The 23132-nt window shown below is 36.5% G+C and overlaps 1 protein-coding gene across 1 annotated transcript in view; it reads right to left on the bottom strand.

The window, feature by feature from the left end:
- Positions 1 to 271: 271 nt before the first annotated feature.
- MTMR8 (myotubularin related protein 8) overlaps positions 272 to 23132 on the bottom strand; it is a 223348-nt gene continuing 200487 nt past the window's right edge. The window contains exons 13-14 of the mRNA XM_029240183.1: positions 1933 to 2066; positions 272 to 702 (exon numbers count right to left, since the gene is read on the bottom strand). Coding sequence (XP_029096016.1) covers positions 272 to 702; positions 1933 to 2066 — 565 coding nt within the window. The remainder of the gene's footprint in view (positions 703 to 1932; positions 2067 to 23132) is intronic.

The raw sequence follows: 23132 nt of genomic DNA, 5'->3' as shown, positions 1-23132 counted from the left end.
ATCTCAGCTGAAAAGCAGTATTTTTAAAGCTAAATCCCATTCTAGAATAATAACATATTCTTTCTCTTGCCTATATTCTGGCCTACTTGACATGCATATACTGGTTGCTTAACTAGTAAAGGCCCTAAATCCCCTTCCAGACTCTTAACTGGGAGGAGGGGTGCCCTGGCCCTGCCCATTTAATCCAATTAGAAAAGCAGCACAGCCTTTTTTGAGACAAGGATCATTGTGGGTGTTGCAGTTGCACCTAATATGGAAGCAGATGAATAGCTCACTGTTGCTTAGAGAAACCTGCCTCCTTGGTGATGGCCTTAGAGAGTCCTGTGTCTTCAGAGATGCCTGTGGTCCCAGAGAAGCTCATGGCCCCAGAGACGCTGATGTCTTCATAGAAGCCCATAGCCTCAGAGGTTCCCGTGTTGCCAGAGATGCCTGAGACCCCAGAGATGCCTGTGTCTCCAGAGAAGCCGACACCCCCAGAAATGTTTATGGCCCTAAGGCTGCCCATGGTCCCATAATAGTCAGGGTGGAGGTCTGCACACTGGATTTTTACTTGATCCATCTGAACTCGAAGGCCTCCTTCCCTAGAAAGAGTGCCACTCTCCATCAAGGTATTCAGGTCTCCATCAATACCCATAAAGCTGAGAGGATTGGTTAAAGGAGTTCCCAGGTGTTGAGATAATAAACACCCTAACTGAGAGCAGGCTCAGTGGCCATGGCTCACGGGCCCAGCTGTTCCGCGGCATGTGGGATCTTCCTGGACCGGGGCACGAACCCGTGTCCTCTGCATTGGCAGGCGGACTCTCAACCACTGCGCCACCAGGGAAGCCCAATAGTTATTATTTTAAAGGGAAGCCTTACTTACTTTTGAACTTTAGAATCAGAAAGTGATCTGATTCTATCTAGAATGAATCTGATTCTCTCAGGAATTAGGCAGGAATAAGTGAAAGGGCTGGGTTTAGAATAGGACACCTGCTCGGGAGACCTTGTGGAGAAGGTTGCTAATAGGTAAAAAAGGAGGCAGAAGACATCAGGAAAAAGGTTTCCTACTTCTCAGTTCTGCCTAGGGCTTGACCTTCCTGGGGCTGCTTGTTTCCTTTGTTTCCTATGATTTTAAGTTATGCTTCAGTTTTTTCCTTCCCCTTCCCCTTCTTCTTCTTTTCTTTTTTTAATGGAGCCAAGTAATTAACTGACTGTTACCTGCCAAGAGGACATTCAAAAGTTTAGGATCTGATGTAGTCACAATACATTTATTTTCACAATAAAAGGATATTTGTTTACTTACAGTGAGCAGAAAAGCTATGCCTTATCTGGTCAAAAGGAGTTTCACACCCATTACCTAAGCAGCACACCCTTTCCAAGAATTCTTTTCTAAAAAATATCCCTCCCCTCTACTTCAAACACACCCCTAGGAACCTCTGGATTCCAGAAGCAGCTCAGCATTTTCCATTTATTGAAAGGAAATCCCTGTTGACTTGTTTAACCTCTAATTAAAAACAAGTGTGTGACTTTGCTTTTGCTGGTACAATGAGCAGAATTTATAATCTACATGGGAAGGAAATCAGATTTTTTATAAGGTTTTCCTAATTGGAAATATAACAATTTCATTGTTCTCATTAGTACACCCAAGAAGTTATACTTATTGATGGATAACAAATACTTGTATTACTTCCCTGTCATTCCCTCTTGTTCCTCCTAATAATTCCATCCAGATCCAAAAAGTGAACCAATCCACTTGTTTAACTGAGTGTTATATTTACCACTTAATATGGAACGTAAAAAAAGAGTTGTGCCTTAGAGCTTTATAGACACAGGATGCTTGGAATGCAGAGAGTATAACAAGCCAGCCAGGCAGCTTCTCACAAGTACCAATTCAACTCTCAGTGGATTGGGCCTACTCAGAAGGGGCAAGAGGTTCTCATTTTGAGATTTAACTCTTCACCTTTTCTAGTTTGTGCACATCTGCCTCCAGCATTGATCTCTGCTTCTTAATTTCCAAGAGGCTCTCTAGCATACTCTGCTTGGGCTGCAGCCCTTTGTCAAAGTGGTTATACATCCCACACCAGAACCTTGAATAAACAAAAAGAAAAAAAGTGGGTTAGCTTAGCTGGAGAAATAGATTATTTATGTTTTCCTCATGTCAAGAAAATATTAGCCTGGTAGGTAGGCAGATCTCAAAAGTAAGGTAACTTTGATGACATTAAAAAGACTGGACATGCTCATAATTTAAGAGTAAAGTTCCTAGCAGAAAGATCTCTGCTGAAGACAGGCTTCCTAAAGTCATACTGAGCTCACAGCCACCTCTAAACCCACCCCTTGACATGGCCCTGCCCCCATAGGGACAAGACACAACTTCACCCACCAGTGGGCAGGCACAAGCCCCAGGACCAACCTTAACCACCAGGGGGCAGACACCAGAAGCAAAAGGAGCTACGATACTGCAGGCTGCAGAAAGGAGACCACAAACACAGAAAATAGACAAAATGAGATGGCAGAGAAATATGATCCAGAAGAAGGCACAAGATAAAAATCCAGAACAGCTAAGTGAAATGGAGACAGGCAATCTCCCTAAAAATATAATTCAGAGTAATGATAATAAAGATCTCAGAAAAAGAATGGAGGTACAGACAGAGAAGATATAAGAAATGTTTAACAAAGAGCTAGAAGATTCAAAGAACAACAAACAGATGAACAATACAATAATTGAAATGAAAAATACACTAGAAGGAAATCTATAGCAGAATAAATGAGGCAGAAGAATGAATAAGTGAGCTGGAAGACAGAGTGGTGGAAATCACTGCCACAGAACAAAGAATGAGAAGAAATGAGGACAGTCTCAGAGACCTTTGGGAAAACAGTAAATGCACCAATATTTGCATTATAGGGGTCCCAGAAGGAGAAGAGAGAGAGAAAGGGTCTGAGAAAATATTTGAAGATATAATAGCTGAAAACTTCCCTAACATGAGAAAGGAAATGCTCATTCAAGTCCAGGAAGTGCAGAGTCCCATACAAGATAAACCCAAGGAGGAACACAGCAAGATACATATTAATCAAACTGACAAAAATTAAAGACAAAGAGAAAACATTAAAAGTAACAAGGGAAAAGCAACAAATAACATACAAGGGAATCAAAATAAGGTTATCAGCTGATTTTTCAGCAGAAACTATGCAGGCCAGAATCCAGTGGCATGATATATTTAAAGTGATAAAAGGGAAGAACCTACAGCCAAGAATACTCTGCCCAGCAATGCTCTTATTCAGGCTTGACAGAGAAATCAAAAACTTTACAGACAAACAAAAGTTAAGAGAATTCAGCACCACCAAAAAAGCTTTACAACAAATGCTAAAGGAACTTCTGTAGGAGGAAATGAAAAGGCCACAACTAGAAACAATAAAATTACAAATGGGAAGGCTCACCAGTAAAGGCAAACAAGAATTTGGTAAAGCTGCAGGATACAAAATTAATACACAGAAATCTCTTGCATTCCTTTACACTAACAATGAAAGATCAGAAAGAGAAATTAAGGAAACAATCCCATTTACCATCACATCAAAAATAATAAAATACCTACAATAAACCTTCCTAAGGAGGGAAAAGGCCTATACTTTGAAAACTATAAGACACTGATGAAAGAAATTGAAGATGATGCAGACAGATGAACAGATATACCATGTTCTTGGACTGGAATAATCAAAATTTTGAAAATGACTATACTACCCAAGGCAATCTATAGATTCAATGCAATCCCTACCAAATTACCAATGGCATTTTTCACAGAACTAGAATAAAGCATTTTAAATTTGTATGGAAACACAAAAGGCCCCAAGTTACAAAATCAATCTTGAGAAAGAAAAAGGGAGTTGGAGGAATCAGGCTCCCTGACTTCAGACTATACTTCAAAGCTACAGTCATCAAAACAGTATGGTACTGGCACAGAAACAGAAATATAGATCAATGGAACAGATAGAAAACCCAGAAATAAACTCATGCTCCTATGGTCAATTAATCTATGACAAATGAGGCAAGAATATACAATGGAGAAAAGACAGTCTCTTCAATAAGTGGTGCTGGGAAAACTGGACAGCTACATGTAAAAAATGAAATTAGAACATTCTCTAACACCATACACAAAAATAAACTCAAAATGGATCAAAGACCTAAATGTAAGGCCAGACATTATAAAAGTCTTAGAGCAAAACAAGCAGAACATGCTCTGACATGAGATTAGCTCAAGTTGGTGGAGTATAAGGATGTAAGCTCACACTTTTTTATGAGAACACCAAAATCACAACTAACTGCTAAACAAACATTGACAAAAAAATGCTAGAACTGACTAAAATGATACCCTATATCCAAAGACAAAGAAGAAGCCACAATGAGATGGTATGATGGGCACAACTGTGATAAAAGCAAATCCCATTCCCACCAGGTGGGTGACTCACAAACTGGAAAACAATGAAACCACAGAAGTTCTCCCACAGGAGTGAAATTTCTGAGCCTCACATCAGGCTTCCCAGCCTGGTGGTCAAGCACTGGGAGAAGGAGCCCCCAGATGATCTGGCTTTGAAGGCCAGCGGGGTTTGATCTCAGGAATTCCACAGGACTGGGGGAAACATAAACTCCACTCTTGGAGGGTGCACACATGGTCTCGTGTGCACCAGGACAGAGGGGAAAAAAGCAATGACCCCATAAAGACTGGGCCAGACCTACCTGCTAGTATGGGAGCATCTCCTGCAGAGGCAGGGGGCAGCTGTGGCTCACTGTGGAGACAAAGACACTGGCAGCAGCAGTTCTGGGGAGTACTCACTGGCATGAACCCTCCTGGAGGCTGACGTTAGTCCTACCCAACAGCCTGTAGGCTCCAGTGCTGAGACACCTCAGGCCAAACAACCAACAGGACGGGAACACATCCCCACCCATCAGCAGACAAGCCTCTTAAAGTTTTCCTGAGCATGGTCCTGCCACCAGAGGGACAAGACCCAGCTCCACCCACCACTGGGCAGGAACCAGTCCCTCCTATTAGGAAATCACAGCAATATCTTTTCTGATCCACCTCCTAGAGTAATGAAAAAGAAACAAAAATAACAAATGGGACCTAATTAAACTTAAAAACTTTTGCAAAGCAAAGGAAACCATGAACAAAACAAAAAGACAATGCACAGGTTGGTAGAAAATATTTGCAAACAACGTGACCGACAAGGGGTTAATCTCCAAAATGTACAAACAGCTCATGCAGCTCTATGTCACAAAAACAAACAACACAATAAAAAAATGGGCAGAATATCAAAATAGACATTGCTCCAAAGAAGTCATACAGATGGCCCAAAAGCCCATGAAAAGATGCTCAACATCACTAATTATAAGAGAAATGCAAATCAAAATTACAATGAGGTATCACCTCACACTGGTCAGAATGGCCATCATCAAAAAATATACAAACAAATGCTGGAAAGGGTGAGGAGAAAAGGGAACGGTCCTACACTGTTGGTGGAATGTAAATTAGTACAACCAATATGGAGAACAGTATGGCGGTTCCGTAAAAAACTAAATGTAGAAGTACCATATGATCCAGCAATCCCACTCCTGGGCATATATCCAGAGAAAACCATAATTCAGAAAGATACATGCACCCCAATTGTAATTGCAGTGCTATTTACAATAGCCAAGTCATGGAAGCAACCTAAATGTCCATTGATAGAGGAATGGATAAAGAAGATGTGGTACATATATACAATGGAATATTACTCAACCTTAAAAAAGAACAAAATAATGCCATTTGCAGCAACATGGATGGACCTAGAGATTATCATATTAAGTGAAGTAAGTCACACAGAGAATGACAAATAACATATGATATCACTCATATGTGGAATCTAATTTTAAAAATGTTACAAATGAACTTATTTACAAAACAGTTTCACAGATTTCAAAAACAAACCGATGGTTACCAAAGGGGATACATGGGGAGGGGAGGGATAAATTAGGATCCTAGGCTTATCATACACACACAACTATATATAAAATAGATAAGCAACACTGACCTACTGTACAGCATAGGGAACTCTATTTAATATTCTATAATAACCTATATGGGAAATGAATCTGCAAAAGAATGAATATATGTATATGTATAACTGAATCACTATGCTGTACACCTGAAACTAATACAACATAGTAAATCACCTATACTCCAACAAAACAACAAAAAAACAAAAAACAAAGGACCTGAATCATTTTTTCAAATAAGAGATACAAATGGACAATAAGCACATGAAACTATCGTCACTACTCATTAGGGAAATGCAAACTAAAACCATAACATATCATCTCATACCCAACAGAATGGCTACTATTTGAAAAAACAAAAACAAGTGTTGGCAAGAAGGTGGAGAAATTGGAACTCTTGTGCACCACTGTTGGACTGTAAAGTGCTACAGCTTCTATGGAAAACACTATGGTCATTCCTCAAAACAATTAAAAATAGATTAACCATATGATCCATTAATTCCACTTCTCAGTATATATCCAAAAGAATTTGAAAATAGGGCCTCAAAAATACTTTTACACCAACATTCATGGCAGCATTATTTACAAGAACCAAAAGGTGGAAGTTATCCAAGTGTCTATAAATAGATGAATGAATAAACAAAATGTGATATGCAATCAATGAAATATTACTCAGCCTTAAAAGAGAATGAAACTTCTGACAGAAGTTTCATATGGATGAACCTTGAGGACATCATACTAAGTGAAATAAGCCAGAGATGAAAGGACAGATAATATATGGTTCCACTCATATGAGGGATCTAGAGTATTCAAATACATAGAGACAGAAAGTAGAATGATAGTTGGCAGGGGATGGAGTGAGGCGGAAATCGAAAACTGTTTTAATGGATACAGAGATTTCAGTTTCGTAAATGGAAAATTTCTGGAGATTGATTGAACAATGCAGATATACTTAACATTACTGAACTGTACACTTAAAAATGGTTAAGATGGTAAATTTTGTGCTATGTGTATTTTACCACAATTAAAAAAAGTAATAGGGCTTCCCCGGTGGCGCAGTTGTTGAGAGTCTGCCTGCTGATGCAGGGAACGTGGGGTCGTGCCCCGGTCCGGGGGGATCCCACATGCCACAGAGTGGCTGGGCCCGTGAGCCATGGCCGCTGAGACTGCATGTCTGGAGCCTGTGCTCCGTGGCGGGAGAGGCCACAACGGTGAGAGGCCCGCGTACCACAAAAAAAAATAAAAAATAGTGATCCCCAAAATGCTTTACCCAGGTTCTCCAAAGGATAACTAATATAATATCACAACTAGGATGATATTGATATAGTAAAGATAACAATTCCCTCACCATAAGGAGTACTTCTATTGTACTTTTATAGCCACACACACCTCCGTACCCTCTATCCTCCACCCTGTCCTTAATCCCTGGTAACCATTAATCTTAACCATTAATTTTGTCTTTTTAAGAAATTTATATAAATGGAAGCATAAAGTATGTAACATTTTGAGATTAGATTTTAAGATTCATCACAATTCTCTGCAAGGTCTTGCATGTATCACTAGTTCATTCCTCTTTATTGCTGAGTAATAATCTCTGGCATTGATGTACCAGAGTTATTTTTACCTATAAACAATTTACTTGTTGAAGGAAATTTGGGTTGTTTTCAGTTTTTGGCTATTATGAATACAATTGCTATGAACATTAGTGTACAGGTTTCTGTGTGAACAAAGTTTTCATTTTTCTGGGATACATGTCCTGGAGTGCAATTAGTGCAATTGTTAGATCGTATGGTAGTTGCATGTTTAGTTTTTTAGGAAAGTGAAAATCAGTTTTCCATAGTGATTATACTATTATACATTACTGTTATATAAATGAGCTAAAGATGGTCTCTGCATAATGGCTCTATATTGTTTACTCCTTCATAGAAGGCTGGGACCTGTTAGCTGCAAAGCACATCAGTACCAAACTCAAAATTTTACCCATCCAATTGTTTTAAACATAGCCCAAATAAGTAGTTTTTACCTATTTAAAGCCTACTTGTTTTGCATACCCTGAGAAACTGCACTCAGTATCTGCAAGCCATAGAAAAGATGAATTTCTGTGCAATAACTGAACAGGTGCTCTGAACCACTAGACATGTGTTGAATTCTGCCAGAGGGTGCTTCTCACCAGGGCACTGCCTAAATATGAGGTAGAAACTTAAACTGGGGGAGATGAAATGGAAGGCAGGACCCTATGAAAGAGGACTAGTGCCCACTAGGGGGCAAGGCAGCACGATACCATCATGATAGTGATGAGGATATATTACCCTCTGCTTTCCTGGTAACTACTTGCAAAAGTTAGATATAGAAATGGCACAAGGGCAGGGCCAAAAAGGAGGGGCTGGTTCTCAGTTGGATAAAGAGATATATCCTCTCCTTTTTCCTGAGGCCCAGTCTCTCCTTAAAGACCTAACCCTGGAATCAAGTAAAAAAGGGGCTGCCTGGCTATATAGAATAGATCTGGTGAGGAACAAGCTTCACCTTATGGGGGCTGAAGTTAAGCAATTGGTTGCCAAAATTGGTGGCTCAAAATGGAAAAAAATGGTGTCCCTACTAATTAGTGTGAAAGGTGGGAATGACCAACAGAGGAGGCTTTGGACCCCAGTCTATATATACCTTTTGATACATATTTTTATGGCTTGGAGGGCTAACCATCCTATGTTAGGCCTCATAAAGGCCTAGGAAGACTGGCAATGGAAAATGTTAACTGAGGACAAATATCTCCTCCATCAGCTGGGACGTTGGAGTGGACTTACTAGGTAATAGAGGATGCAGTATGGCATGAAGTATGATGACTCTGCAAGTCCAGAGGTGACTTAATTAGGTCCTGAGTCTACCTAGTTGTTTGTCAGGAGGGCTCCTCTTAAGTGTAAGTTCTTTTTATTAGCCATGACAGCTAATGCTAAAACAATTGAAGAGGTCAGAGCTGCCCTACATTTAAAAGAAACTCATGAAAGACAAACTCAGAGTTGTGTCACTTGTTAACTCTACAAACAATACCCTATTTGGCCTAAATTGAAATTGCTATCAACAGTGATGCCTCTTTCCTCTAGGCTAAACAAACCAATTACAACCAGGCCCATGCTTAAGTGTGAACTATGAGATGAACAAGAGAGGTTATACTGGATCCAAAGAAACAAAGGGAATCCAAATTGTATTATCTCTGGTAAACTGGTGGAGTAATTACAATATTTACTAGGGTTAGATTACAATCCTCAAAATGCATCACCTTCAAAGACAGCTACCCCTGCAAAGACTACTCCTGATCTCCTCCAGTGGCAGGCACCAGCCCCCATACAGGGATCTGGCAGGTTGTAGAAGCTGGCCCCTTCTAGTAGACAATCACACTTTCAACATATTAACTATAGTTTTTATTTTTTTGATATTGAGCTGCATGAGTTGCTTGTAAACTTTGGAGATTAATCCCTTGTAGGTTGCATCATTTGCAAATATTTTCTCCCATTCTGTGGGTTGTCTTTTTGTTTTGTTTATGGTTTCCTTTGCTGTGAAAAAGCTTTTGAGTTTAAGTAGGTGCAATTTTTTTATTTTTGTTTTAATTTTCATTACTCTAGAAGACTGATCAAAAAAGATATTGCTGGGCTTCCCTGGTGACGCAGTGGTTGAGAGTCCACCTGCCGATGCAGGGGACACGTGTTCATGCCCCAGCCTGGGAGGATCCCACATGCCACGGAGCGGCTGGGCCCGTGAGCCATGGCCGCTGAGCCTGTGCATCTGGAGCCTGTGCTCCACAACGGGAGAGGCCACAACAGTGAGAGGCTCGTGTACCACAAAAAAAAAAAAAAAAAAAAAAAGATACTGCTGCGATTTATGTCAGACAGTGTTCTGCCTAAGTTTTCTTCTAAGAGTTTTATTGTGTCTGGCCTTACATTTAGGTCTTTAATCCAATTTGAGCTTATTTTTGTATATGGTATTAGGGAGTGATCTAATCTCATACTTTTACATGTACCTGTCCAGTATTCCCAGCACCACTTATTGAAGAGGCTGTCCTTTCTCCACTGTACATTCCTGCCACCTTTATCAAAGATAAGGTGACCATATGTGCGTGGGTTTATCTCTGGGCTTTCTATCATCTTCCATTGATCTATCTTTCTGTTTTTGTGCCAGTACCATACTGTCTTGATTACTGTAGCTTTGTAGTATAGTCTGAAGTCAGGGAGCCTGATTCCTCCAGCTCTGTTTTTCTTTCTCAAGATTGCTTTGGTTATTCAGGGTCTTTTGTGTCTCCATACAAATTTTAAAGTTTTTTATTCTAGTTCTGTGAGAAATGCCATTGGTAATTTGATAGGGATTGCAGTGAATCTGTAGATTGCCTTGGGTAGTATAGTTATTTTGACAATATTGATTCTTTGAATCCAAGAACATGGTATATCTTTCCATCTGTTTGTGTCATCTTTGATTTCTTTCATCAGCATCTTAGTTTTTGGAGTACAGGTCTTTTGCCTTCTTAGGTAGGTTTATCCCAGGTATTTTATTCTTTTTGATGCAATGGTTAATGGGATTGTTTCCTTAATTTCTCTTTCTATCTTTGGTTGTTAATGTATACAAATGCAACAGAATTCTGTGTATTAACTTTGTAACCTACAGCTTCACTGAATTCACTGATGAGCTCTAGTAGCTTTCTGGTAGCATCTTTAAGATTGTCTATGTATAGTATCATGTCATCTGCAAACAGTGACAGTTTTACTTCTCCGTTTCTAATTTGGATTCCTTTTATTTCTTTTTCTTCTCTGATTGCTGTGGCTAGGACTACCAAAACAATGTTGAGTAAAAATGGAGAGGGTGTACATTCTTGTCTTTTTCCTGATCTTAGAGGAAATGCTTTCAAATTTTCACCATTGAATATGATGATAGCTGTGGATTGGTCCTATATGGCTTTTGTTATTTTGAAGTAGGTTCCCTCTATGCCCACTTTCCAGAGAGTTTTCATCATAAATTGGTGTTGTATTTTGTCAAAAGCTTTTTCTGCATTTATTGAGAGGATCATATGTTTTTTAGTCTCCAATTTGTTAATGTGGTGTATCACACTGATTAATTTGTGCATACTGAAAAATCCTTGCATCCCTGGGATAAATCCCACTTGATCATGGTGTACAATCCTTTTAATGTATTGTTGCATTTGGTTTGCTAGTATTTTGTTGAGGATTTTTGCACCCATGTTCATCAGTGATATTGGCCTGTAATTCTCTTTTCTCTGGTATCCTTGTCTAGTTTTGGTATCAGGGTGATACCATAGAATGAGTTTGAAAAAAACCAAACAACCCAATCAAAAAATGGGCAGAAGACCTAAATAGACATTTCTCCAAAGAAGACATACAGATGGCCAAGAGGTACATGAAAATATACTCAACACCACTAATTATTAGAGAAATGCAAATGAAAACTACAATGAGGTATCACCTCACACCAGTCAGAACGGCCATCATTAAAAAGTCTACAAGCAATAAATGCTGGAGAGGGTGTAGAGAAAAGGGAACCCTCCTGCACTGTTGGTGGAATGTAAATTAGTACAGCCAGTATGGAGAACAGTATGGAGATTTCTTTAAAAACTAAACATAGAGCTACCATATGATCCAGCAATCCCACTCCTCAGCATATATCTGAAGAAAACCACAGTTCGAAAAGATACATGCATCCCGATGTTCACTGCAGCCCTGTTTACAATAGCCAAAACATGGAGGCAACCTAAATGTCCATCTACAAATAAAGAAGATGTGGTACATGTAGACAATGGAATATTACTCAGCCATTAAAAAGCATGAAATAATGCCACTTACAGCAGCATGGATGGGCCTGGAAATTATCATACTAAGTGAAGTCAGACAGAGAAAGACAAATATCTTATGATATCACTTATATGTGGAATCTAGAACAAAAACCAAAAAGCAAATGAACTAATTTACAAAACAGAAACAGACTTACAGACATAGAGAACAAATTTTTGGTTACTAGGAATGAAGGGTCAGGGGCAGTGATAGATTGGGAGTTTTGGATTGACATATTTACACTACTATATTTAAAATATATAACCAACAAGGACCTACTGTATAGCATAGGGAACTCTGCTCAATATTCTGTAATAACCTAAATGGGAAAATAATTTGAAAAAAGAAGAGATATGTGTATATGTATAATTGAATCACTTTGCTATACACCTGAAACTAATACAACATTGTAAATCAATTATAGTCAATATAAAATGAAAAAAAAATAACTATAGTTTGGGTTTCAAGATCTAAACAGCACTGGCTGGCTTTGTTGGCCACGTTTTCTCAAATCTCCCTTATCCCAGAAATCACTCATGTTTTAAAGGGACCCCTCGACTCCCCACCCCACCCAAGAGGTGATCAGCTTGAGAGGAAGAATAATTAAAATAGTAATTACCCACTTTATTAAAATTGGCCCAGTTCTACAAAAAGAACTTTCTGCTCTGGTTGTAACTGTCACCCCCTATACAAAGACTATCCATTTTTCTATTATGGGAATGGAGCTCTTCAGTCAGCAAGTATTACATGGAACAAGTTTAAGTAGTGGGCATTGCATGGTAGAAAACAGTTAATCATCCATTACTGGTGCAGGTGGTAAATATGACACAGTATCAGCTAAGACAAGGCACTGAAGGATTATGGCCTGACTTAAAGATCCCAGTAGGAAGCCTCACCTGTAAAAGGGTGCTATCAGGCGATCCATCCAGAACACCAAGGTATGCTGACTAGGAATACCCTTGTTGAAGTGAATCTGTGAGGTCTGGAAGAGGAGACTGCTTACTCAAATGTGCAGATCAGGTAAACATGACACCACCAAAGGAAATTAATAAAGTTCCAATAACAGACCCTAAAGAAATAGAGATCTATGATATATCTGGCAAAGTATTCAGAATAATGCTCTAAAAGTTTAGTGAACAACAAGAACACACAAACAACTAAATAAAACTAGGAAAACAATCCATGAACACAATCAGAAATGCAATAAAGAAATAGAAACAAAAAAGTATATTCTAGAGCTGAAGAATACAATGACTGAACTGAAGAATTCAACAGAGCTTCAACAGCAGACTGAATTAAGAATAAGAAAGAATCAATGAACACAAAGATAAATCATATGAACTTATCCAGGCAGAGGAGCAAAAAGAAATAAAAAGTATGAAGAAAGCCCACTGGATTTATGGGAAAAACCAAAAGAAACAAAAAATGCATTATGGGAATCCAGGAAGAAGAGAAAGATAAAGGAACAGAAAATATATTTAAAGCAATAAAGGCTGAAACTTACCAAATATATTGAGAGAAATGGACTTCCAGATTCATGAGCCCCAAAAGGCCCCCAAAAGGTTGAACCCTTTTGACACCAAAAGCAAAGGCAACAAAAGCAAAAATAAGCAAGTGGGACTATATCAAACCAAACACGTTTCTGCACAGCCAAAAAAAACATCAACAAAATGAAAAGGCAACCTACCAGTTGAAAGAAAATATTTTCAAATCAAACATTTGACATGGGGTTAATAGCCAAAATACATAAAGAACTCATGCAACTCAGCAGCGACAAAAAAAACAAACAACCCATTTAAAAAATGGGCAGAGGCTCTGAATAGGCATTTTTTGAAAGAAGATATACAGGTGGGCAAAAGGCACATGAAAAGATGCTCAACGTCACTAATAACCAGGCAAATGCAAATCATATCCACAATGAGATATCATCTCACATATGTTAGAATCACTGTTATCAACAAGACGAGAAGTAACAATTGTTAGCAAGAATGTGGAGAAAAAGGAACACTTGTGCATTGTTGGTGGGTTAGTTGGACCACTATGGAAAACAGTATGGAGGTTGCTCAAAAAATTAAAAATAGAATTCCCAGATCCAACAACTCCACTTTTGGGTATATACCTGAAAGAAATAAACTCACTATTTCAAAGACATATCTGCACCCCTATGTTCACTTTCACTGCAGAATTATTTACAATAGCCAAGACATGGAAATAACCCAAGTGTCCATTGATGGATAAATAGATAAAGAAACTGTGGTATATATATATATATATATATATATATATATATATATATATAAAATGGAATCTTATTCAGTCATAAAAAAGAGGAAATCCTGTCATTTGTGACAATATGGATGAACTTTGAGGGCATTATGCTAAGTGAAATAAGTCAGTGGAAGACAAATACTGTATGCTCTTACTTGTATGTGAAATCTTAAAAAATAAAACTTAAACCTAATACTAATACACTATTAAATGTCAATCAAATCTCAATTAAAAAAAGAAATGGGCAAACAATTTGAATAGACATTTCTCCAAAGAAGATACACAAATGGGTAATAATTACATGAAAAGAGGCTTAGTACTAACCATTAGGTAAATGCAAATCAAAACAATGAGATACAATTTCACACTCATTTGGATGGCTATTATAAAACAAACACACAAAGTAAAACAGAAAATAACAAGTGTTGGCAAGGATATTGAGAAATTGTGCCCATTATGCAATGCTGGTAGGAATGTAAAATGGTGCAGTTATTATAAAAAACAGTAAGGAAGTTCCACAAAAAATTAAAAATAGAATTACCATATGATCCAGCAATTTCATCTCTGGGTATATGCCCAACAGAATTAAAAGCAAAAACTCTAACTGATGTTGTGCAACCATGTGGATAGCAGCATTATTCACAATAGCCAAAAAGTGGAAGCAACACATCCATCAACAGATAAACTGACAAACAAAATTTCATGTAAACATACAATGTAATATTATTGAGCCTTCAAAAGGTAGGAAATTACTTTTCATTGAGGTTTAGATGACGTAAAATGTTATATAAGTTTCAGGTATACAATATAGTGATTCACAATTTTTAAGGATTATATTCCATTTACAGTTACCATAAAATAGTGGCTATATTCCATGTGTTGTACAATATATCCTTTTAGCTTATTTATTTTATACATGGTAGTTTATACCTGTTAATCACGTACCCCTATCTTGCCCCTTCCTCTTTCCCTCTCCCCACTGGAAACCACTAATTTGTTCTCTGTATCTGTTAGTCTGTTTCTTTTTGATATATTCACAAGTTTGTTTTATTTTTTAGATTCCACATAGAAGTGATAACATACACTATTGGTATTTCTCTGTCTGACTCCTTTCACTAAGCATAAAGCCAACCAGGCCCATCCATACTGTTGCAAAGGGCAAAATTTCATTCTTTCTTATGGGTGAGTAGTATTCCATTGTGTGTGTGTATATATATGTATATATACACATATATACCACATATTCTATTTAAAAACTTTTTATTGGAGTATAGTTGATTTACAATGTTGTGTTAATTTCAGGTGTACAGCAAAGTGAATCAGTTATACATATATGTATATATATATATATATATATATATATATATATATACATTCTTTTTCAGATTCTTTTCCCATATAGGTTATTAAACAATATTGAGTAGAGATCCCTGTGCTATATAGCAGGTCCTTGTTGGTTATCTATTTTATATAGCGTGCACATGTAAATCACAGTCTCCTAATTTATCCCTTCACCCCATGTTTCTCCTTCAGTAACCATAAATTTGATTTTGAGATCCGTGAGTCTGTTTCTCTTTTATAAATAAGTTCATTTGTATCATTTTTAAATTAGATTCCAGATAGAAGTGATATCATTTGACATTGGTCTTTCTATGTCTGACTTACTTCACTTAGTATAATAATCTATAGGTCCATTCATGTTGCGGTAAGTGGCATTATTTAATTCTTTTTTATGGCTGAGTAGTATTCCATTGCATATATGTACCAATCTAGGTTTCATAAAAAAATTTTATGAGTATAGTTGATTCACAATGTTGTGTTAGTTTCAGGTGTACAGTAAAGTGAATCAGTTATACACATACATATATCCACTTTTTTTTTTAGATTATTTTACCATATAGGTCATTACAGAGTATTGGGTAGAGTTCCCTGTGCTACACACTAGGTCCTTATTAGTTATCTGTTCTATATATAGTAGTATGTATATGTCAATCTCAATCTCCCAATTTATCCCTCCCCACTTTCCCCCCTGGTAACCATAAGTTTGTTTTCTACATCTGTGACTCTATTTCTGTTTTGTAAATAAGTTCATTTGTATCACTTTTTAGTTTCCACATATAAGTGATATCATATGGTATTTGTCTTTCTCTGTCTGACTTCCTTCATGCAGTATGACAATCTCTAGGTCTATCCATGCTGCTGTGAATGGCATTATTTCATTCTTTTTTATGGCTGAGTAATGTTATATTGTATATATGTACCACATCTTCTTTATCCACTCATCTGTCAATAGACATTTAGGTTGTTTCCATGTCTTGGCTATTGCAAATAGTGCAGCAATGAACATTGTTATGCATGTATCTTTTCAAATTATCTGGTTTTCTCCAGATACATGCCCAGGAGTGGGATTGGTAGATCATATAGTAGTTCTATATTTAGTTTTTTAAGGAACCTCCATAATGTTCTACAAAATGGTTGAACCAATTTACATTCCCACCAACAGTGTAGGAGGGTTCCCTTTTCTCCACACCCTTTCCAGAATTTATAGTTTGTAAATTTTTTGGTGATGGCAATTCTGACTGGTGTGAGCTGATATCTCACTGTAGTTCTGATTTGCATTTATCTGATAATTAGTGATGTTGAGCATTTTTTGATGTGCTTTTTGGCCATATGTCTGTCTTCTTTGAAGAAATGTGTATTTAGATCTTCCACCCATTTTTTGATTTTTTTTTCACATAGGTGCATGAGCTCTTTGTATATTTTGGAGATTAATCCCTTGTCAGTCACTTCATTTGCAAATATTTTCTTCCATTCTGTGGGTTGTCTTTTCATTTTGTTTATGGCTTTCTTTGCCGTATAAAAGCTTTTATGTTTAATAAGGTCAAATTTGTTTATCTTTGTTTTGATTTTCATTACTCTAGGAGATGGATCAAAAAGACATTGCTGCAATTTATGTTAGAGAGTATTCTGCCTATGTTTTCATCTAAGAGTTTCATAGTATCCGGCCTTAAACTTGTCTTTAATCCATTTTGAGTTTATTTTTGTTTATGGTGTTAGAGAATGTTCTAATTTCATTCTTTTACATGTAGCTGTCCAGTTTTCCCAGCATCACTTATTGAAGAGACTGTCTTCACCATTGTATAATCTTGCCTCTTTTTATTGAAGATTAACTGACCATAGGTGCGTGGGTTTATCTCTGGACTTTCTATCCTGTTCCATTAATCTACATTCCTGTTTTTGTGCCAGTACCATACAGTCTTGATTACCGTAGCTTTTTGGTATAGTCTGAAGTCAGGGAGCCTGATTCCTCCAGCTCCATTTTTCTTTCTCAAGGTTGCTTTGGTTATTCAGGGCCTTTTGTGTCTCCATACAAATTTTAAAGTTTTTTTATTCTAGTTCTGTGAAAAATGCCACTAGTAATTTATAGGGATTGCAATGAATCTGTGGATTGCCTTGGGTAGTAGAGTCATTTTGAAAATATTGATTCCTCCAATCGAAGAGCATGTTATATATTTCCATCTGCTTGTGTTATCTTTGATGTCTTTTGTCAGCATCTTATGGTTGCCAGAGTACAGGTCTTTTGCCTCCTTAGGTAGGTTTATCCCTAGGTATTTTATTCTTTTGGATGTGATGATAAATGGGATTGCTTCCTTAATTTCTCTCCCTGATATTTTGTTGTTAGTGTATAGGAATGCAACAGATTTCTGTGTATTAATTTTGTATCTTGAAAATTCACCTAATTCATTGATGAGCTCTAGTAGTTTTCTGGTAGCATCTTTAGGATTTTCTATGTATAGTATCATGTCATCTGCAGTGACTGTTTTAGATACTCTTTTTCAATTTGGATTCCTTTTATTTCTTTTGCTTCTCTGAATGTCGTGGCTAGGGTTTCCAAAACTATGTTGAATAAAACTGGCAAGTGTGGAATCCTTGTCTTTTTCCTGATATTATAGGAAATGCTTTCAATTTTTCACCTTTGAGTCTGATGTTCGCTGTGGGTTTGTCATATATGGCCTTTATTATGTTGATGTAGGATCACTCTATGCCCAGTTTCTGGAGAGTTTTTATCATAAATGGGTGTTGAATTTTCTCAATAGATTTTTCTGCATCTGTTGAGATGATCTTGTGGTTTTTATTCTTCAGTTTGTTAATATGGTGAATCACACTGATTGCCAATATTGAAGAATAATTGCATCACAGGGATGCATGGTATATGGTCCTTTCAATGCATTGTTGGATTCGATTTGCTAGTATTTTGTGGAGGATTTTTGCGTCTGTGTTCCTCAGTGATATTGGCCGGTAATTTTCTTTTTTTTTGTAGTATCTTTGTCTGGTTTTGGTATCAGGGTGATGGTGGCCTCATAGAATGAGCTTGGGAGTGTTCCTTCCTCTTCAATTTTTGGAAGAGTTTAAGAAGGATAGTTGTTAACTCTTCTCTAAATGATTGATAGAATTTGCCTGTGAAGCCACCTGGTCCTGGACTTCTGTTTGTTGGAATTTTAAAATCACAGTTTCAATTTCAGTACTTGTGATTGGTCTCTCATGTTTTCTATTTCTTCCTTGTTCAGTCTGGGAAGGTTGTACATTTCTAAGGATTTGTCCATTTCTTCTAGGTTGTCCTTTTTATTGGCATACATTTGCATATAGTAGTCTCTTATGATCCTTTGTATTTGGGTGGTATCAGCTGTAACTTCTCCTTTTTCATTTCTAATTTTGTTGATTTGAGCCCTCTCCTTTTTGTTCCTGATGATTCTGACTAAAGGTTTATCAATTTTGCTTATCTTTACAAAGAATCAACTTTTACTTTCATCAATCTTTTCTATTGTTTTCTTTGTCCCTATTTCATTTATTTCTGCTCTGATCTTTATGATTTACTTCCTTCTAAGAACCTTGTGTTTTTTGTTCTTGTTTCACTAGTTGCTTTAGGTGTAAGCTTAGGTTGTTTATTTAAGATTTGTCTTGTTTTCTGAGGTAAAATTTTACTGCTATGTACTTTTCTCTTAGAACTGCTTTCACTGAGTCCCGTAGGCTTTGGATCATCGTGTTTTTGTTCAAATCTGTGTCTAGGTATTTTTTGATTTCCTCTTTAATTTCTTCAGTGATCCATTGGTTGCTTAGTAGTATATTGTTTAGGCTCCATATGTTTTTGTTTTTTAGAGTTTTTTCACCCTGTAATTGATTTCTAATCTCATAGTGTTGTGGTTGGAAAAGGTGCTTGATATAATTTCAGTTTTCTTAAATTTATTGGGGCTTGATTTATGCCTCAAGAGCCTCAGAAATGTTCCATGTGCACTCATGTGTTCCATGAGAAGAAAGTGTATTCTGCTTTCAGATGGAATGTTCTATAAATATCAATTAAGTCCATCTGGTCTAATGTGTCATTTAAGGCCTATGTTTCCTTAGTGATTTCCTGTCTGGATGATCTGTCCACTGGTGTAAGTGGGGTGTTAAAGTCCCCCACTATTATTTTGTTGTCAATTTCTCCTTTTATGGTTGTTAGCATTAGCCTCATATATTGAGTTGCCCCTATGTTTGGTACATATATATTTGCAACTGTTATATCTTCTTCTTGGAGTTATCCCTTGATCATTATGTAGTGTCCTTCCTTGTCTCTTGTAACAGTCTTTATTTTAAAGTTTATTTTATCTGATATGAATATATTGCTTCTCCAGCTTTCTTTTGATTTCCATTTGCATGTACACCAGTTTCCATCCCCTCACTTTCAGTCCATATTTGTCCCTAGATCTGAAGTGGGTCTCTTGCAGACAGCAAATATATGGGTCTTATTTTTGTATCCATTCAGCCAGTCTATGTCTTTTGGTTGAAGCATTTAATCCATTTACTTTTAAGGCAATTATCAGTATGCATGTTCTTATTACCATTTTCTTAATTGTTTTGAAATTTATTTTTTAGGTCTTTTTTCTTCCCTTCATCTTTTGTTCTCTTCTCTTTTGATTTAAGGACTATATTTAGTGTTGTGTTTGGATTCCTTTTTATGTTTTTTGTGTGTATCTATTTTAGTTTTTTGGTTTGCAGTTCCTATGAGGTTTTGATACAGCATTGTATACATATACAAGTTAGTTTTAAGTTGCTGGTCTCTTAATTTCAGATGCATTTCCCATTTCCTGCATTTCTACTCTCCTCTTCACATTGTTGCTGGTTTTGATGTCATATTTGTGTATGGATGATTGCTTACTTCTACTGTATGTTTGCCTTTACCATTGAACTTTCCTATTTGTGATTTTTTTTTTACTATTTTTTAAATTTAAATATAGTTGATTTACAATGTGTTATTCTCTGCTGTACAGCAAAGTGACTCAGTTTTACACATATAAACATTCTTTTTTAAAATATTCCTTTCCATTATGGTTTATTCCAGGAGGTTGGATATAATTTCCTGTGTAATACAGTAGGACCTTGTTTTTTATCCATTCTAAATGTAATAGTTTGCATCTACCACCCCAAATTCCCAGTCCATCCCTCTCCCTCCTTCCTGCCCCTTGGCAACCACACAGTCTGATCTCTATGTCTGTGAATCTGTTTCTGATTTGTAGATAGGTTAATTTGTGTCATATTTTATATTGATATATATGTGATATCATATGGTATTTGTCTTTCTCTTTCTGACTTACTTCACTTAGTATGATAATCTCTAGTCACATCCATGTTGCTGCAAATGGCATTATTTTGTTCTTCTTTATGGCTGAATAGTATTCCATTGTATATATGTACCACATGTTCTTTATCCATTCATCTGTCAATGGACATTTAGATTGTTTTCACATTTTGTCTATTGTGGATAGCACTGCTATGAACATAGTGGCACATGTATCTTTTGGAATTATAATTTTGCCCAGGTACATGCCCAGGAGTGGGATTGCTGGATCATATGGTAATTCTATTTTGAGTTTTCTTAGGAACCTCCATACTGTTTTCCATAGTGGCTGCACCAACTTACATTCCCATCAACAATGTAGGAGGGTTCCCTATCTCCACACCCTCTCCAGCATTTATTTGTAGACTTTTTGATGAAGATAGAATAATGGAAATTACCCAGTCAAAATAGCAGACAGAAAGTAAAATGAATAATAAAATGAAAGCAATGTAAGAGACCTGTGGGATAATATAAAGCATCCCAATCTATGTATAATAGGGATTCCAGAAGGAGAAGAAAGAGAAAAGGGAATTGAAAATGTATTTGAAGAAATTATGGTAGAAAACTTCCCAAACGTAAAGAAGGAAACAGATATCCAGATACAAGAAGCACAGAGGTTTCCAAACAAGATGAACCCAACAGACATATGCCATGACATAGTATAATAAAAGTGGCAAAAATTAAAGATAAAGAGAGGATTATAAATGTGGCAAATGAAAAACAAAGAGTTAATTACAAGGGAACCCCCACTAAGGCTGTCAGCTGATTTCTCTACAGAAACACTGCAGGGTAGAACGAAGTGGCAAAATACATTCAAAGTCTTGAAAGGGAAAAATCTGAAACCTAGAATACTCTATCCAACAAGATTATCATTTAGAATAGGAGGAAAAATAAGGAATTTCTCAGACAAGCAAAAACTAAAAGAATACAACAATACTAAACCTATCCTAAAAGAAATATTGAAAGATCTCCTCTAAATAGATAAGGAGCAAAAAGATATAGAAAGAAGGAAATAATAATTTGAAAGTAAATCAAATTAGCCAGTACATAGATCAAATAGAGAAAAAAAAACCTATTTGTGAAAGTGATCATAAACACAAACAACATCAAAAGGATGAATATGAAGATGTAGAATAGGAAATAAAAATCATAAAATGTGGGAAAGGAGAGTACAAAAATGCAGGCTTTTTTAGAATGTGTTTGAGCCTGTATGACTATCAGTGTAAAGCAAGAAGATATAGGAAGGGCTTAACATACATGAAAAACAGGGCAACAAAACATAAAAAACATACAATATATTCATAAAAGCCAAAAAGGAGAGAATATGAGCATAAAATAAAGGGAAATCATCAAAACACAAAAATAAAGACAAAAAGAGAAAGAAAGGAACAAAGAAGAAACAAAGAATCAACAGGAAAACATGGTGTAAAATGGCAATAAATACACATATATCAATAATTACTTTAAATGTCAATGGACTAAATGCTCTAATCAAAAGACACAGAGTAGTAGATTGGATGAAAAAAAAAAAGAAGAAAAACAAGAGCCAACAATATCCTGCCTACAGGAGACCCACCTTAGGGCAAAGGACACACACAGGTTGAAATTGAGGGGATGAAAAAAGATATTTCATGCAAACTGAAATGAAAAGAAAGCAGGAGTTGCCATACTCATATCAGATAAAATAGACTTTAAAGCAAATGCTATAAAGAAAGATAAAGAAGGACACTATATAATGATAAAAGGATCAATAAAAGAAGAGGATTTTACAATCATCAACATATATGCACCTAACACAGAAGCACCCAAATATGTAAATCAAATACTAACAGACATAAAGGGAGAAACTGATTGGAATACAATAATAGTCGGAGTTTTTAACACCTCACTCACATCACTGGACAGATCTTCTAGAGAGAAAAATCAATAAGGCAACAGAGATCCTAAATGATACAATAGAAAAGTCAGACTTAATTGATATTTTCAGGACATTACATCCAAAAAAAAAACCACATTCTTTTCAAGTGCACATGGAACATTCTCTAGGATTGACCACATACTAGGGCACAGAAATAACCTCAACAAATTTAAGAGTATAGAAATTATTTCAGTCATTTTCTCTGACCACAACAGCATGAAATTAGAAATCAACCACAGGAAAAGAAATGAGAAAAAAAATGGCTACATGGAGACTAAAAAACATGTTACTAAAAAAAACAATTGTTCAACAAGGGAATCAAAAAAGAAATTAAAAATTACCTTGAGACAAATGACAATGAAAACACCACCATACAAAATCTATGGGATGCAGCAAAAGCAGTTCTTAGGGAGAAGCTGATAGCAATACAGGCCTTCCTCAAAAAACAAGAAAAATCTCAAA

The sequence above is a fragment of the Monodon monoceros genome, unplaced genomic scaffold, assembly GCF_005190385.1.
Source record: "Monodon monoceros isolate NGI ecotype Baffin Bay Population unplaced genomic scaffold, NGI_Narwhal_1 Super_Scaffold_22, whole genome shotgun sequence".
Classification (NCBI taxonomy): Eukaryota; Metazoa; Chordata; class Mammalia; order Artiodactyla; family Monodontidae; genus Monodon; species Monodon monoceros.
Note: the sequence above shows the minus strand (reverse complement) of the source record. Positions and strands in the feature narration are given on the sequence as shown.